At 41.6% G+C, this 15,723-nt stretch overlaps 1 protein-coding gene across 1 annotated transcript in view; it reads right to left on the bottom strand.

Annotated features, from left to right (window-relative positions):
• SLC27A2 (solute carrier family 27 member 2) overlaps positions 1 to 15,723 on the bottom strand; it is a 45,129-nt gene that overhangs the window by 26,787 nt on the left and 2,619 nt on the right. The window contains exon 2 of the mRNA XM_081152042.1: positions 2,820 to 3,029. Within this exon, the coding sequence (XP_081008168.1) occupies positions 2,820 to 3,029 (210 nt within the window). The remainder of the gene's footprint in view (positions 1 to 2,819; positions 3,030 to 15,723) is intronic.

The following is a 15,723-nucleotide window of genomic DNA, read 5'->3' as shown; positions in this document are numbered from 1 at the left end:
TTATTACAGCAGTAATTTTAAGAGAAAGGAACAAATGGCTATTGGATTTCTGCTCTGTGTCTATCACCTTGCAAGGTATTTTTGGAATTTCATTTAATTTTCATAATTAATGAGATATGTAGAACTATATTCTCTAATCCACAGACAAGAAGGCTGAGATTCAGAGAGAGTAAAGAGCCTATCCATCCCATCACCTTCCTTCACAATCCCTTTTATGATTTCTTATGTACTCTTCTAGAGTTTCTTTATATATATGTATATGTATATGTATATGTATATACACACATATATAAAATTATGAACATTTGCTCATATGTTTCTGCCCTTTCCTCCATTTAAAAAATAAAAACGCTCTTCAGCACCTCCCCCCTCCACTTAACAATGCATCTTGGAGATCTATCCATATTTGTACTTAGAAATTTCTCTTATTTATTCATTCATTTATTCTCTCTCAGTTTCATCAAGCCCTTTGTATGTGTATGTTATAATTTACTTACACTATTTTGCTATTTTAAATAATGCTGCAGTAAATAACCTGGTCCACATGGTACTTCACACTATGAATGATACCGTATCTGTACGATACGTTTGCTGAAGTGAGATTGTGGGGTTAAAAGATATGTCTTTGTGATTTTGACAGGTGCTGCCATGGTGCCAGTTGTAAGGTCTGTCCCTATTTTTTCTCCCATCAGCAATATGTGAATGTACATATCGAAGGTTTCCTCGTAGCCTTCCCAAGGCGTGCTCTCAAATGATAGAATTTTTGCAAATCTGAAAGGTGAAAATTCATACAGTGTAGTTTTAGTACACTAGACTAAATACATTTGTATGTTCTTAACTATAATTTATGTAAGTTTTTTGTAAGATTTTATTGAAAGAATATGCTCCTATTGTTTCCCATGGGAGGTCAATTTCATTGAGGAGGGCATGAAGTCATTACTAAGGGGCTGGGCTAGAGTTTAATTTTTTTTTTAAAATATATCTTTATTGATTTCAGAGAGAGGAAAGGAGAGGGAGAGAGAGATAGAAACATCAATGATGAGAGAGTCATTGATCAAGCCCGCAACCGGGGCATGTGCCCTGACCGGGAATTGAACCCCGATCACCTGGATCCCAGGTCGACGCTCAACCGCTGAGCCACTCCCGGCCGGGCTGGGCTAGAGTTTAAGACCTGAGTGGGTCAATTGCCTTTGTGAAAAGAAATGCAGTTCTCTGTACACTCAGACCCTTCAATGCTTGATGGTACCTTAGTCAGGTATTGCCTAAAGGACAGCAATACCTTAGAAGGCAATGCAGTGTGGCTAGCAAACTAGCATCATTGTAAACACAATTCAAAATTTCATTTTCTCGGTCTGTGAGACAGTGGCATTGTGTTAATATTTAATGCCCCATTCTATACTAATATTAATAAACAGGAGAAAGCATCAATAAACCAATTGTATTCACCATGGAAAAAGAATCTTCCAGATAATAAAAGCTCTGAATTATATTTAAAAAAAGACATGCACAATCTTTGCTGCTTTGAAGTATTTTCAGAAACTTTCCTAATTTAAGATTTTGCATTAATGAAGACTTAAGAATGCTTGGTAACTATTCTATAATATTGTGCGAATGGCTGCCTTTGGAGGAACAGGGAAAACATTTTGCTCTTCAGCTGCTTAAATGAGTTCTTTGAATTAATGTTTGCAAGAGTAACTTAGCAAAATTTTACTCAGACAAGAAGAAAAGTAAAACAAACATCAACCCAATTATCTTCCAACTAAATATACCTTCTGAATTATGGGATCAATTAAGCAGTGCAGATTCTCCTTTTCTCTCTAGAATGGGGTTTATTTTTGACAGCCCAAGCCTGCATGGTGAAGTCATCCCATACCTGTCTATTTATTATTGAGACTGGAACTCCCTGTCACTAACCAAGGGCTCACTTTATTTCATTTATTTCCCAAATCAAAGTTCACATTTAATTTTACCATTCTCCTAAGAAATGCGGACAAAGTCTCACATGTTAAGGTAGTGTCTATATGTAGTGGAAGCATTTGGTTAACTATGTTATCTACTATTTCGTTGGCAATGCAGTATATAACTTTTGGGAACAAGAATGGTATACATCAAAAGAGTGGTGGGAGAACTGTATGAACAAATGCCATAAAGTTCCTAGGAGAGCACCTAGTACATTCTACCCTTACTATATATTGCCTGTCCCATATAGCAGTGTTCTAATAACACTGCTAATTGGCAGTGTTTTTTTTCTTAGTGGCTCATAAAAATAATGGTGCTGCTTACAGTTGAAGGCATCCCCATTTGATAAAATACAGTATTCTAGGCCCTCAGCTGAGAGCCATTCTATACCCTCAGCAGCAAACAGCTCCAACTCAATGTTGCATGAGAAGAGAGCGGTCAGAACATTTATATAAATATGACCCCATGATTGTCCTATAGTCTTCTCTGGTGTTCCACTTATAATTGGTTATATATTATACATGTACTCCAAATATAATCAAAATACATCAATCATTTAAAAAATTCCTAAACCTACTGCCAAATTTCATCCATCATCACAACTGCTTTGGTAATTTTTGGTTAACCTCTTTCTGTCTTCTACATACCGAGAGGGAAATATGTGTAGCTGGGAGAAACCCAAATGGGATCATATGCTAAGAAATAAGATCAGTTCTCACAGGCAAAGAGCTAAATCCCCTAAAGTATTAGTTATCTGATAAGTTTTGCCAAAGAAAAAGAAAATTTGAAAACCTAACCCAACATTGAACTTCTTCTTCAGGATAGGTCCATTTCTTTTAGAATCCTGTCTTTATTTTTACCTGTGGTTCCCGAAGTATAAATGTATAAGGCAGGAGTGGAAAACGTGACTTCAGACCTCCAGGACTCCGGGATAGGTTCGGTCGACACTTCATCCACTTTGTCGAGGAAAGAGCCAACCCCGTCTGTGTTGGAAGTTCTGCTCACATAATAGATGGACACATCATCTCTCGTCAGGCTTGGCAGCACTTCTTCAACCACTGCTTGTAGTTCTTAATTTAATTAAACAAAAAAAAATCCAAACAAGTTAAATTAGTCCATTGAAGTTCTATTAGCGCAACCAGCTTCACGGTAATTTCATTTTCAGCATATAATTTTTGCTAAAACACATAGTCATGACAAGTAATGCTTAGAGTTATACATTTTTAAACATGGAATTTGCCACATGTGAAAATATCACAAGATTCCAATATTTGAGGGAAGGTTGGGTTTCGATGGTTTTTTCATAAGTAGCAAACAGTTGGTTAAAATCTGTACAAACAAAAGGACATATGGATAAATACCAAGATATATAAGTGTGTACATTATATGCATATTTTGTATACATCTCAAAATAGTCCAGAAAAGAACTTAGCTATTCCCACATGTGCCCCACAGGATCAGTGATGAAAAAATAATTTTTAAGGAAGGAGAAGAGAAATGAAAATAAGGTAGCCGTGCAAAGTAACAAAGATGATGGAAGTTGGCTTTTTTTTTTTTTTTTTAAACATCAGTAACAAGCAGTTCCATTAGGAAGCTTAGCTGATCTGAGAAATAAGCTCCAAATTTCACAAGCACATTCTCTGGTCTGAGAAAAAAACAAACCGATTAGTATGTTTTCACTGTGGGTCACAGCACAGTAGTGGATTATTAAAATCATTTAAAGTTGCCAGTATTTTTAAAAAATTAAAATAGGATAAAATAGAAATTTTCAGAGAACATCACACATAGTAAAAGGTATGTATTGTTTTTTAAAGATTTTCCTTCAGTTATGTGGGTGTGTGGGTACTGGCTCACACACAAATGTGTTTTTTACTGTAGGTAAAGGTAAAAAAAATTTAGAGACACCGGTTTAATATACAAACCACATTTCATGATTGCTACTTGGATTTTTGTGCCTTAAACCATAAGATGATTTAAACTTACTTGCCTTGAACTGTGATAACTGAGGTGATTAACAGGAAGGTGATGCAATATCCCGGGGAATTACCTTGGGGAGGCTCTACCCAAGTCATCTTATATGCTTTGTTTTTCAGATGTTTGTGTATAATGTCTCCATCATGACAAGAAATATCATCTGGATGGAAGCACTTAAAATTTTTAAAAACATTTTAATCAAAAGACTCATGGACCTGATAAAAATAAAGAGTTCAAACGGTTTTATAATGGAAATCAGCAGGGCTTTACGCCATCCCTCCTCAAAACTAAACCTGCTGCCGAGGCGCAATCACTTTCAATTTTTAAAGCTGTTTCTTTTGGCAATCCCTTCTTCATCACCAAATAATGTACTCTTCCTGCTACCGCTTGACCTATTAATTTTTATCCGTACCCCCGTTTTACCCATGTCTGCTCCCAACAGTTATTATGTTCACATAATGTCTGGGTTAATGATATTTACATCTATTCCGAGACCATCATTCTGACTTCCCAGCTTTGTCTAGAAGCTGAAAACCAGTCAGCCCAACTGACAAGACTGTGACTATCAAGACTATTCACATTGTAGTCACATTTCCTTTCTTGCACAGTTTTCTCCTGGAGTTTCTAATGGCTGTCGTTCCTTTAGGTACTATTTGCCTCAATTCTTTTTTCACCCTCCATCAGATCAGCTTCTCTCTCTTTTTTTTTTACCCCCCTTCTACTCTTTTATTTTGACTGGTTGGCTCTCTAGTCCTTCAGCACTTTGGGAAGATTACCAAAAATATTATTGTTATACAATCTGGAGTGGGGCTAACAGTCCATCCCTGGGGACTGCCTTGGCTCAGGTGCTCATTGTTTCCTACCTAGATGATCACAACAGCCTCCCGACCAACGTCCTTGCCTCTGAGCTCTCCCGGCTTCCAATTTATCAGCTACACTACTGCCCAGCTTCTTGCTCCTGCCCTGTTCAAAACCCTTCCGTGCTGCTCAGACCCCGGGAAAGAATCCGCTCTTCTTGTGCAGCGTGTGAGGTCCTGGCTCACAGTCTACCTTGCTGTTTTTCTGATGCCACTTCCCACTATCTACCTCTTGTCCCCTTTCCTCTAACCAAACTGACCTATGTGAACTGAATGTACCCACCCTCTCACATCTCATTTCCTTTGTCCGGTTGACTTCATCTGCTTGGACCGCCCTCCCACCCCCAGGCACCTGGCAAAGTCCTGCTTGGCCTTCAAGACTCAGACGCCCTTCCCTGTGTTGCCTTCCACAGAACCAAGCTGGTGCTCCCGGAGGAGTCTGCATGTACTTCTACCGGGGTGTTTAGTACGTAATGTGACATGCTTCAATTCATTTCCTCCTCTACAGTGAAGCTGAGATTAAGGGATTATAACTTAATCGTATTGGCACCACCCTACCAGCATTAGATAAGTGCTCAATAAGTATTTATAACTGAAAGAATCTGCACAAGTACTGTATTAGTCAGTGGGGAAGAGACAGAGAGAGGAATAACCTAAAGCTGTTGATTTTAAAAGAAGCAGGTCTTGCAATAAATACTGTGAGTTGATAAACCTTTAATAAAATAAAGTGCAAAATGAAACAATTTCTGTGACACAGGTATGCCTTGCATACAAGTAAGGGCCCCCAGAAGTAAATTAAAAAACAACTACTATTACTGCTTCAAGAATTAAACCTCCCTCCCTCCCTTCTGCCTGAGACTGAGACTATATAGTCCAATGGAGTGTTGATAAATTACCCAAATCACTTCTCACTTTCTCCCAACATTTATTCAGCATCTACTTAGAGAGTGCTCCCTATGTGCTCCATGGTTCTAGACACTGGAACAACAGTGAGCAAACCAGATACTCTCCCTGTTTTCACAGAGCCTGGGTTGAGTGGGGAGGAAACAAAGAAATAGTCTATTAAAATAAGCCGTCCTAGGGGTAAAAGTTGGGGAAGCAGACTGTGTTGTAGAAGCTTGTGGGAGAGGTACAAAGACATCCCAAGGGACATGTTATCTAAACTGAGCTCTGAAAGATGAACAGGAGTTGGCAAGATACAGAGCCACTGAACTGATGGAGGCTTGTTTCCAGCGGAGGAAACAGCATATGCAAAAGCCCGGAGGCAACCTGCACGGTGCTTAAAGTGAAAGAGCCTGAGATGACTGGAGTGTAGACCCAGCAGGGAACAAGACTGGGGGAAGAGGCTGGGGTGGAAGTAGGATCCAGGTCCCTGGCTTAGACAGGTAAACGGGTTGGAGGGGGCAAGACCAGAGGTAGGGAGACCATTTGGTAATCAAGCTTTTTTTGTATTAAGGTAGCACTGAAGGGTGGAGAGAAGTAGATGTATTAAAGAGATGTTTGAGAGGTAGAATAGACAGGATTTAATGACAGTCTTAATGAGAGCAAAATTTAAAAGAAACTCGATGTTTTTCAGTATTTTTTAAAAGGAAGATGTACTCGGGCATTAGTGATATATCTAAAATTAAGCAGGTGTCATCCTTGGTTATAGTTCAAGCAATTTAGCAACATACATCTTCTACTTCATTCATACTGCCTCTTAGCCCTCTGCTGGCATTTAGTTTGTGATTCCTGGCCACTCAAAGAAGTCATCTCATCTAAAGGGAAGGACACTGCTCCTGCTCACCACCATTTCCCTACCCGTTCTCTGGGCTATTGATGCAGAATTTGCATTTGGACACTGACTTGAGGTTCCAGTGGCTTGCCAACATATTAGGACACACCTAGTACATCCTAAGGTAGCAGCTTTTCTCCCCTCAAAGATGCTGATATAAAAAATGAAATTTGAAAGGGAATTTTGCATGTAAACACCACTTCATTAACTACGTATTTGATAGTGCCCTTTCTTAAGTCTTTTATAAATATGATTGGCTTGGGGTGGTGAACACACAGTACAATTTACAGATGATGTATTGTAGAATTGTGCTCCTCACACCTGTGTACTTTTATTAATATCACCCCAATAAATTCAATAAAAAGATAAAAATAAATAAAAAATAAAAATAAATAAGTAAATAAATAAATATGATTGGGACTGCATGTTTCCTCTTTCACACATGAATTTTCGTTGTTGTTGTTGTAATTCTTATTGTAAAGTCTGCTTACTTAAGATAAAAGTGGCAATTTACCAGGACACTTAAGCTCAAACAATTCTACCTGTCTCAGGTTGACTTCCCTGGGACTCCGAGATTTGTATGCCAGAGTGCTTTTGGGTATGACACCTATGAAGCCGCAAGGGAAGTAGGTTAGATAGAGGGAGAATTTGAAGTGTGATACAGTCACACAGTGGCCTCCCTCAACTGATCTGAATCCTATGGGGACTCTGGGCCTGGGAAGGCACTTCAGGGTTGTCCCAAACTAAGGGAAGCGGGCTTTACTTTCATGCCTGGCCACTGGATGCAAGCAGAGGTTTGGGGGTTGGGGAGTAGGTGGGTGCAAGTGCTTGACCTTGGCAAAGTAGCTCTCTTCCACCAAGGACAAGTCCTGGAAAGGGCTTTAGCTGACAGCTGTCAGTTCCCAATTCAACCAGCAGCTGTGGAATGAGCCCGTTCTCAGCCCTGAAGTGGGGATTTAGGCAGCGTATCACAGCATCTGCTACACCTTTCATTCTTACTGATAACAGAAATGTAAAATTTCACTTGTATAGAACAGTTTGTATGGTAGCTTTGCATACATCACTTTACATAATTGTCTCAACAACCCTGTGTTATAGATTCCAGTAACCCTGTTTCCACAAATGAGAACAGAGGCTCAGCGAGTCTGCATGTGGAAGGCTACATACAAAATGAAAATAATTATACTGGGCTATGGGATTCCCACTTCCTTGTACTAGTCTTTCAGGTTCAAATTTGGGTGAATTGCCTTACTTTTTTGGAAGACACTGTCTACTAGACATGCTGAATACCTGTGGATGTGTCTTTTTAAAAATTGTTTTATTTATCTTTACTGTTGAAAGTATTACAGGTGTCTCATTCCTCTCCTCCCACCAAAATTGACCCACTCCACTTTGCTCCCACCACCTCCCCAGGCCTTCACCCTGTCAGTCTGTGTCCATGGGTTATGCATATATGCATATAACTTCTTTGGTTAATCTCTTCCCACCCTTCACCCCACTTCCCTCTTCCCTCTGAAATATGATCATCTGTTACATGGGTCAATGCCTCCGGATCTATTTAGTTCATCAGATTCTTTTGTTCATTAGCTTCTTCTTAAAGAAGACCCTTCAACTTTTCCTGTAGTGCTGGTCTGGTGGTGATGAACTCCTTTAGCTTTTCCTTGTCAGAGAAGCTCTTTATCTGACCTTCAATTCTAAATGATAGCTTTGCTGGGTAGAGCAGTCTTGGTTGTAGTTCCATGTTTTTCATCACTTTGAATATTTCTTGCCACTCCCTTCTGGCCTGCAAAGTTTCTGTTGAGAAATCAGCTGACAGTCGTATGGGTGCTCCCTTGTAGGTAACTAATTGCCTTTCTCTTGCTGCTTTTAAGGTTCTCTCTTTGTCTTTAACCTTTGCCATTTTAATTATGATGTGTCTTGCTGTGGGCCTCTTTGGGTTCCTCCTGTTTGGGACCCTCTGTGCTTCCTGGACTTGTAAGTCTATTTCTTCCCCCAGGTAGGGAAGTTTTCTGTAATTACTTTTTCAAGTAGGTTTTCAATTTCTTGCTCTCTTTCGTCTCCTTCTGGCCCTCCAATAATATGAATGTTGGGCCTCTTAAATTGTCCCAGAGGCTCCTTATGCTATCTTAATATTTCTGGATTCTTTTTTTTGTTTTGTTCTGGTTGGATGTTTTTTGTTTCCTCATGTTCCAAATTGCTGATTTGATTCTCAGTGTCCTCTACTCTACTATTGATTCCCTGTAAATTATTCTTCATTTCAGTTTATGTAGCCTTCATTTCAAATTGGTACTTTATTATGTCATCGATTTTCTCAATTATTTTTGTCATACTCTTACTAATACCCTTGAGCATCCTTATAACCATTATTCTGAACTCTGTATCTGTTAGCTAGCTTGGATCTATTTCATTTAGTTCCTTTTCTAGAGATTTCTTCTTTCCTTTGTGACACGTTTCTTTGCCTCCACATTTTGGCTGCTTCCAGGTGTTTGTTTCTGTGTATTAGGTAGAGCTGCCATGTCTCCTGGGATTTGTAGAGTGGCTTTGTGTAGTAGGTGTCCTGTAGGTCCCAGTGGCTCAGCCTCCCCAGTCACCTGAGCTGGGCCTTCTAGGTGCTCCCTGTGTGGGCTGTGTGCACTGTCCTGTTGTAGTTGAGCCTTGGTTGCTGTTGGCATCCCTGGGAGGAATTGACCCCCAGGCCAATCAGCTGTGAGGACCAGCTGCAACTACGGCCAGAGAGCTGCTGTTCTGGAAACACCCCTATGGAGCAGGATTTACTTCAGTGGAGCCTTGGTGTTCACCAAGTCCACCCCTTGAGTGTGTCACTCGTGGATGTGGTAGGGTCGTAATCCATCATAGTCGAGTCTGACCACCGGGTGCACTGTCTCTAGGGCCTCTGGGGAGGTGCAAAGTCAGCCTGTGCCAGTGCCTTGTCCAGGGCCACCCAGCATGAGCTACACAGCAAACTGTAGTTGGCTGCAACTTGTGCTGGGCTTGGAGGTGCCCAGGAGAGGCCAAGCTATGAGCCAATGCAGGCTGCCGTTAGTGCCAGGCCTGGGGCCGCTTATCAAGCCATATGGGGCACGATGCTGCTTGTTTGAGAGATTTTAGGAAAGGCCTAAGCATGAGGCTCGAGAGGCCACTTGCACAGAAAAGCCCCTGGAAATGGCCTGGAGGAGCTGCAGGTGGGGAGGGGCGGGGCCTCCGGGAATCACGGGGCGGGGCCAAAGGTGAGAGGTGCTGGCGATTCAAACATGGCGCCTGCCTGCCCGCTGTGTGCGGGGAGGACTCGCCAAAGGAGCCATGGCCTCTGCCAGCCCTTCTGCCCAGGAGAAAGCCGCCCCTCCACCTCTCGACCGACTTCAGGCAGGTTAGTTCCTCCCCGAGTGTCCCAGGTCCTTTCAGGCTGCTGCCCGGCGCTGGGCTCAGAGGGAGCGCGTCCGAGTGAGTCCCTGCGCGGGCCCTTTAGAGGAGCTGCTGGGGCTCCCGCAGCCTCCGAGACCCTCAGGGACAGTCCCGCTGGTTTCACAGCCCGGAGTTGTGGGGACGTCTCTTCCCGGCCCTGAAGTCCTGGGCTGGGGGCCTGCTGTGGGGCTGGGACCCCTCGCTCCTCCGGGAAACCCCCACCGCCGAGATTCCCTCCCGAGTTTCACCGTGGCACCGGGGGTGGGCCCGCGGCCGTGTCTCCGAGATTCAGCCCCGATCCGCCCGCGTCTCCGCCCCTCCTACTGGTCTTGGTCTCGATGCTCCTTCAGCTCCCTGGTTGTGGGGCTTCTGTTCAGCCACATTTCAGGAGGCTCTGAGTGATGGTGGTTCTGTATTTTAGTTGTAATTTTGACGTGGTTTCGGGAGGCGGCGGGCGCAGCTACCTACGCCGCCGTCTTGTTTTCCAGGCCTGTGTCTTTAATGAGTAACATGGATGATCTCTTGCTCATCTTTTTGATGGAGAGCATGACCCCGAGCTTCATGGAGAGCTTGGGTATGAGAAACAGAGCTCATGGAAAGTTGCCTAAAGGGTGTGGAGTAGATATGTCATTTCCTCATTAGTCTAGGTTTGAATTGTGGATTAAAATAGAACCTCAGAGAAAGCAGTACACATTTAGGTGATGGAAAAATCAAGTGATTACACCCCCCATCCCTCAATCTGTCTTGTTAAAAAGAAAAAAGATCCAGGTAGCATACAATATTCCCACCTCATCCCCTACCTTTTTTTAAGAGGGAAAAGAGAAATTTCTGAATACACAATACACAGGCCCGTTCTTAGAAATCTGGGCGAGAGGGTGGGTGACGAGCTGAATCAGTCGTCATCATCAAGGTGGAGAGGTGCTGCTGGCTAAGCAAACAGCTTTCAGATAGGAAAAGCACTTAATCTAGCGCTGTTAGATAGCCTCGCTGAGTGGGTAACTGATTGAGTTAGTTAAAAAACAACCACCCTACAAAAAAGTTAGGTCTGCAAAGAAGACAGTGGAAGGAAATGCATTCTGATCAGAATTTCAGGATGACTGTGAAATGGCTGGTAGATGAACAGGTCAGGATTGAAGACTTATCTTTTCTTCATTCAGAAAGGCAACTGAAACACAATCTGGTTCTAACACAGCCCGGGAGACAGTCTGAATATAGTTTTTAAAAATGCCACTTGTGACCATGATTTTTCATTTCTATTATTGGCCGTTTGGAATTATACTTATGTCTAGTCTGTATATCAACACAAAGTGTGTCAGAACATCCTTAAGACAGAGGCATACATATACCTCCCCCCACAGAACAATTTACCCTCAGGTCAGAAAGGTGTGTAATCAAAGTTAAGTCCCAAAAGGAGTAAGTAAAGCTTTTAGAGAGAAATACATACTCATCTTACATTTATGTCATTATATAATTTCTTAATATTATCTTTCATTTCTCTCAGTTAAAGCTGTTGCTTATGTGAACACTTGCTTTCTAAGTAGCCCTGAAATCAAGGGTAATTCCTTGTTATGAGGTTACCAGGTCATACCAGGCCTTAAATAATTGTTATCATTTGCTATACAAAAGCGACCATGTCCCCTATCAACCAACTACCTACTTCCTTATTTTTCAGAGGCTATGAGGAGGTTCTTTTAAAATAGTGATAACTTACACTCATGCCAAATAAATTTTGTTTTTAATCCAAAGATATTTTTTCCATTGCTTTTCAGAGAGAGTGGAAGGGGGAGGAGAGAGTGAGAAGCATCCATGTGAGAGAGAAATATTGATTGGTTGCCTCCGGTATGTGCCCTGACTGGGGCCATATATTGAGCCTACAACTGAGGTATGTACCCTTGACCAGAATCAAACCTGAGACCCTTCAATTCCTAAGGCCAACATTCTAACCACTGAGCCAAACTGGCTAGGGCCAGAATAATTTTAACTATCCTTTTCCAGAATCAATAACACTAACAGCTGATTTAGGGTTTATTTTGGTTTTACCCCTTTACTTCCTTCTTGTTTCTAAAGAAAATGAACTGTTAAGTATTCCCAGATATTCCAAAGAGGACATACGGATGGCCAATAGACATATAAAAAGATGCTCAATGTCACTAATCATCAGAGAGATGCAAATTAAAACCACAATGAGGTATCACCTCACACCTATTAGAATGGCTGCCATCAACAAATCAACAAACGATAAGTGCTGGCCAGGGTGTGGAGAAAAGGGAACCCTAGGGCACTCCTGGTGGGAATGCAGACTGGTGCAGTCACTGTGGAGAGCAGTATGAAGTGTCCTCAAAAAATTAAAAATGGAACTGCTGTTTGAAAGAATATATGCACCCCTATGTTCATTGCAGCATTATTTAAATAGCCAAGATCTGGAAACAGCCTATGTGCCCATCAGTAGATGAGTGGATAAAAAAAGCTGTGGTATATTTAGACCATGGAATACTACTCAGCTGTAAAAAAGAAGGAAATCTTACCTTTTGTGACAGCATGGATGGGCCTGGAGAGTATTATACTAAGTGAAATACGCCAGGCAGAGAAAAACAATCTATGATTTCACTTATATGTGGAATCAAATGAACAAAATAAACAAACAAAATAGAAACAGACTCATAGATACAGAGATCAGACTGATAGCTCTCAAAGAGGAGGGAGGTTGGGGAGCTGGGTGAAAAAGGTGAAGGGATTAAGCAAAAAAACCCAACAACACACAACTTCATAGAATCAGACAACAGTATGGTGATTACCAGAGGGAAAGGGGGTGGGGGCAGGCAGAAGAGGGTAAAGGAGAGAGAAATGGTGATGGCAGAAGATTTGACTTGGGGTGTTGAACACAATACAATATACAGATGATGTATTATAGGCTTGTACACCTGAAACCTATATAATTTTATTAATGATGTCACCTCCATAAATTCAATGAAAAAGCAGTATCAGATATGCTAGCAAACTGCTAGTTTGTTTTTGAATGGAAATGTACAACCACTCCCTTGTAAGCAGGCTAAGAAGAAAAATTGAGAGAACATGTTTAAGCTGTCCATTCAGACCTTGGGCTACCTGGCTGGGATCCCAGCCCTAGAATACACTACCCATTTGATATCTGTGTTTCTGTCCCCTACCATCCTATGCACAGACTCCCCACTGCGGTCCCAGCCCATCCTGTGCTCATCACTAGTTTCTTCTCTGGCAATGAGACCCAGAGAAAGATAGAGTGCTTCTCTCCTACAGCCGACTGCCAGATGTAAACTGGGAAGTAAATGAGTCTTTGGTAGGATGAGCCTGGGCCTGGGGGAGAAAAGGGGGATTGGGTCTAAATGGATTTCTCAAATCAGGATACATTTGATTTTTTTATGTCATTTTTTATGCCCTCATGCCCCAACCCAGTGGTTCTCAAGCTTCAGAGAAGAGAGCCTGTTACACTCAACCAGAAAGGCGCAATTCATTAATGCAACATTTACTGAGTGGCTATTAGGTGTTAGATGTTACTAGGGCATTATTCAAAGATATATGAGAGAATTCTATGTCCTTGAGACAATCAAAGGGCATTGAAGCAACCCATCAAAGTTACTCCTCGGGCAACTCAGAGACATAAGAGGAGTGGAGATAAGATTACATCTATGCCCCTGATCCTTAACTAACATTGACACTGGAAAATTATCTCTTTCCATCAAAGTTAGGCCACTGCTGTTGGCCATTCCTTGGATTCTCTGAGTCCCTATTTTCTCAACAGTGGAGTCTTGTCAGTAAAGAGCTTAAAAAATTACTATGATTAAAGTCCAGCCTGCTCTTGTCCTTACATAGTAAAAGTCTTTAATGAAGCTCTTTAATGAAGCATCTCACTGTGTTACCTGATGAAAACTGCCTTTGGGCTCCTCTTGCCTGAAATGCCCCCTCCCCAACTGCACTTGCTCAGCTCAGTTGTCAAAGCCCCCAAGAAGCCTTCACCCTCTATTCTTTTCTCCCACAGCACTTTGTACCTCTTACAGCATACTTATCACATTCTCCTGGATGTCACAATCATATGTGCATGTGGCTTAGCTCATCTGCTGGACAGTAAGGCCCTTGAACTAACTCATTTTCATCCCACCCTGGCAACTAGCTTGTACCTTGTGGGGACTCTAAATGTTTCTTGATTTGAAATTAAATTGTATCATCTGCTTTTCTCAATCTAACCTCAAAAGTCTGTATGACAAGACTTCTTGGTCCTCAAACTAGTTTTAAAATGAAGTTCTCCTGTTTTAGAACTTAAAATGATGCAATCAATACCTCTGAAAAAAATTGGAAGCATTTTCCTTTATCACATTGCTTAAAGGAAGGTCCAGTTTTGTCTTTCACAACCTTGCAAAACCAGGTCAAAGGTAATCTGGAACATTTTATAACCTCTCTGGACCCGAGTCTTGCAATAGAAAGCATCTTTAACTGTTACTAAAGCCTGTACAAGAGCAGTGGCTACACTGTGGGAGCCTTCCATGGCCATGTTGAGTCAGACAGTGTAGACCTTGCCAGTAAGCTGGTGGAGACCTGGGTTACCTCTCTAGTAGAAGAGCTAGTTTGGTGACAATATTAAGGGTATCATAAATGAAAACAAAGCAAATTCACTATTTTGGGGGCTCTTTTGGATGTCTTCACAAAATATCCTATGTTGTATGAAATTATGCTTTCCTGTCTTCCTTATATTCTACATTTGGGAAGTTGCCTGAAAAACTGCCAGACCAACACGTTGGTTTCGATCAGCAAAACTAATACAGGCTCAAATAGGTGAAGGCAATTTTTTCTGTGTGATTATTTATACTACACCTTGCCACGGAGAAGGATCCTGAAATGCACTACAGGGAGTAGGTCATATTCTCTGGGAGATGGGGGCTTCTTGCCTGATTTGGGGAAGCGTTTGTGAATCTTTGACTTTTGGTAAGTATAGTAAATTCTGAAGAAATAATCAGGTACTGAAATTCCTGATAGGGTTGACCCCTTGCTAAACTTGACGGAGTCCCTCAAATTTATGACAACTGGATCAGTCCTCATGATAAATGCCACTGTCCTGGTCCTTTATATAAACTTCAGAATCTGACACAGTTGGAACACAAGAGGTTTTACTAGCTCAGTCTAGAGCTCTGAGGCTGAGGTTCAAAGAGTAGAATCAAACCCTACTGAATTGTCACCACTCCAAAGGTTCTAAAACCCTCATCTTCATGTAACATGTTCAGATGGTCTACCAGGATAAAAAGTGCCCTAGAAGTGAGAAAAAAAGTGAGTTCTGTCCCTAGCTCTCTGTTGCTAACTAGCCATGTGACCCCAGGCAAGTGATACCATCCCTCTGGGACTTTGTTCAGCTATGAAACAAGTGGAAATTAGACTGATCATTTCTCAAAGTCTGGTCCTCAGACCATTTGCTTCAAAATCATTATGGGAGGGAGTGAGGCTTGTTATAAACATATACATTCCTGGGCCCCATCACAGTCTTCCTGGATCAGTGTTTTTTTTTGGGGGGGGGGGAATAGGGTTCAGGAATCAGTTTTTCAAAATAAGCTAGTTTCCCAGCTGTTTCTTATGCTCATTAAAATCTCTTTTCTAAAGCTTTTTACTGAAGTATAACACACTCACTAAAGTTGGAGGATTATAGGATTAGGATATCTGTAAGATTCCTTCCAACTTTAAAGAATTCTAAGAATTAGTCAAATCAACACATTTACACATGAGCACCTTTACTCA

The sequence above is a fragment of the Miniopterus schreibersii genome, assembly GCF_964146895.1.
Source record: "Miniopterus schreibersii genome assembly, chromosome: 1".
NCBI classification, from domain to species: Eukaryota; Metazoa; Chordata; class Mammalia; order Chiroptera; family Miniopteridae; genus Miniopterus; species Miniopterus schreibersii.
The sequence above is the reverse complement of the archived record's forward strand: the minus strand, read 5'-3'. Positions and strand labels throughout refer to the sequence as shown.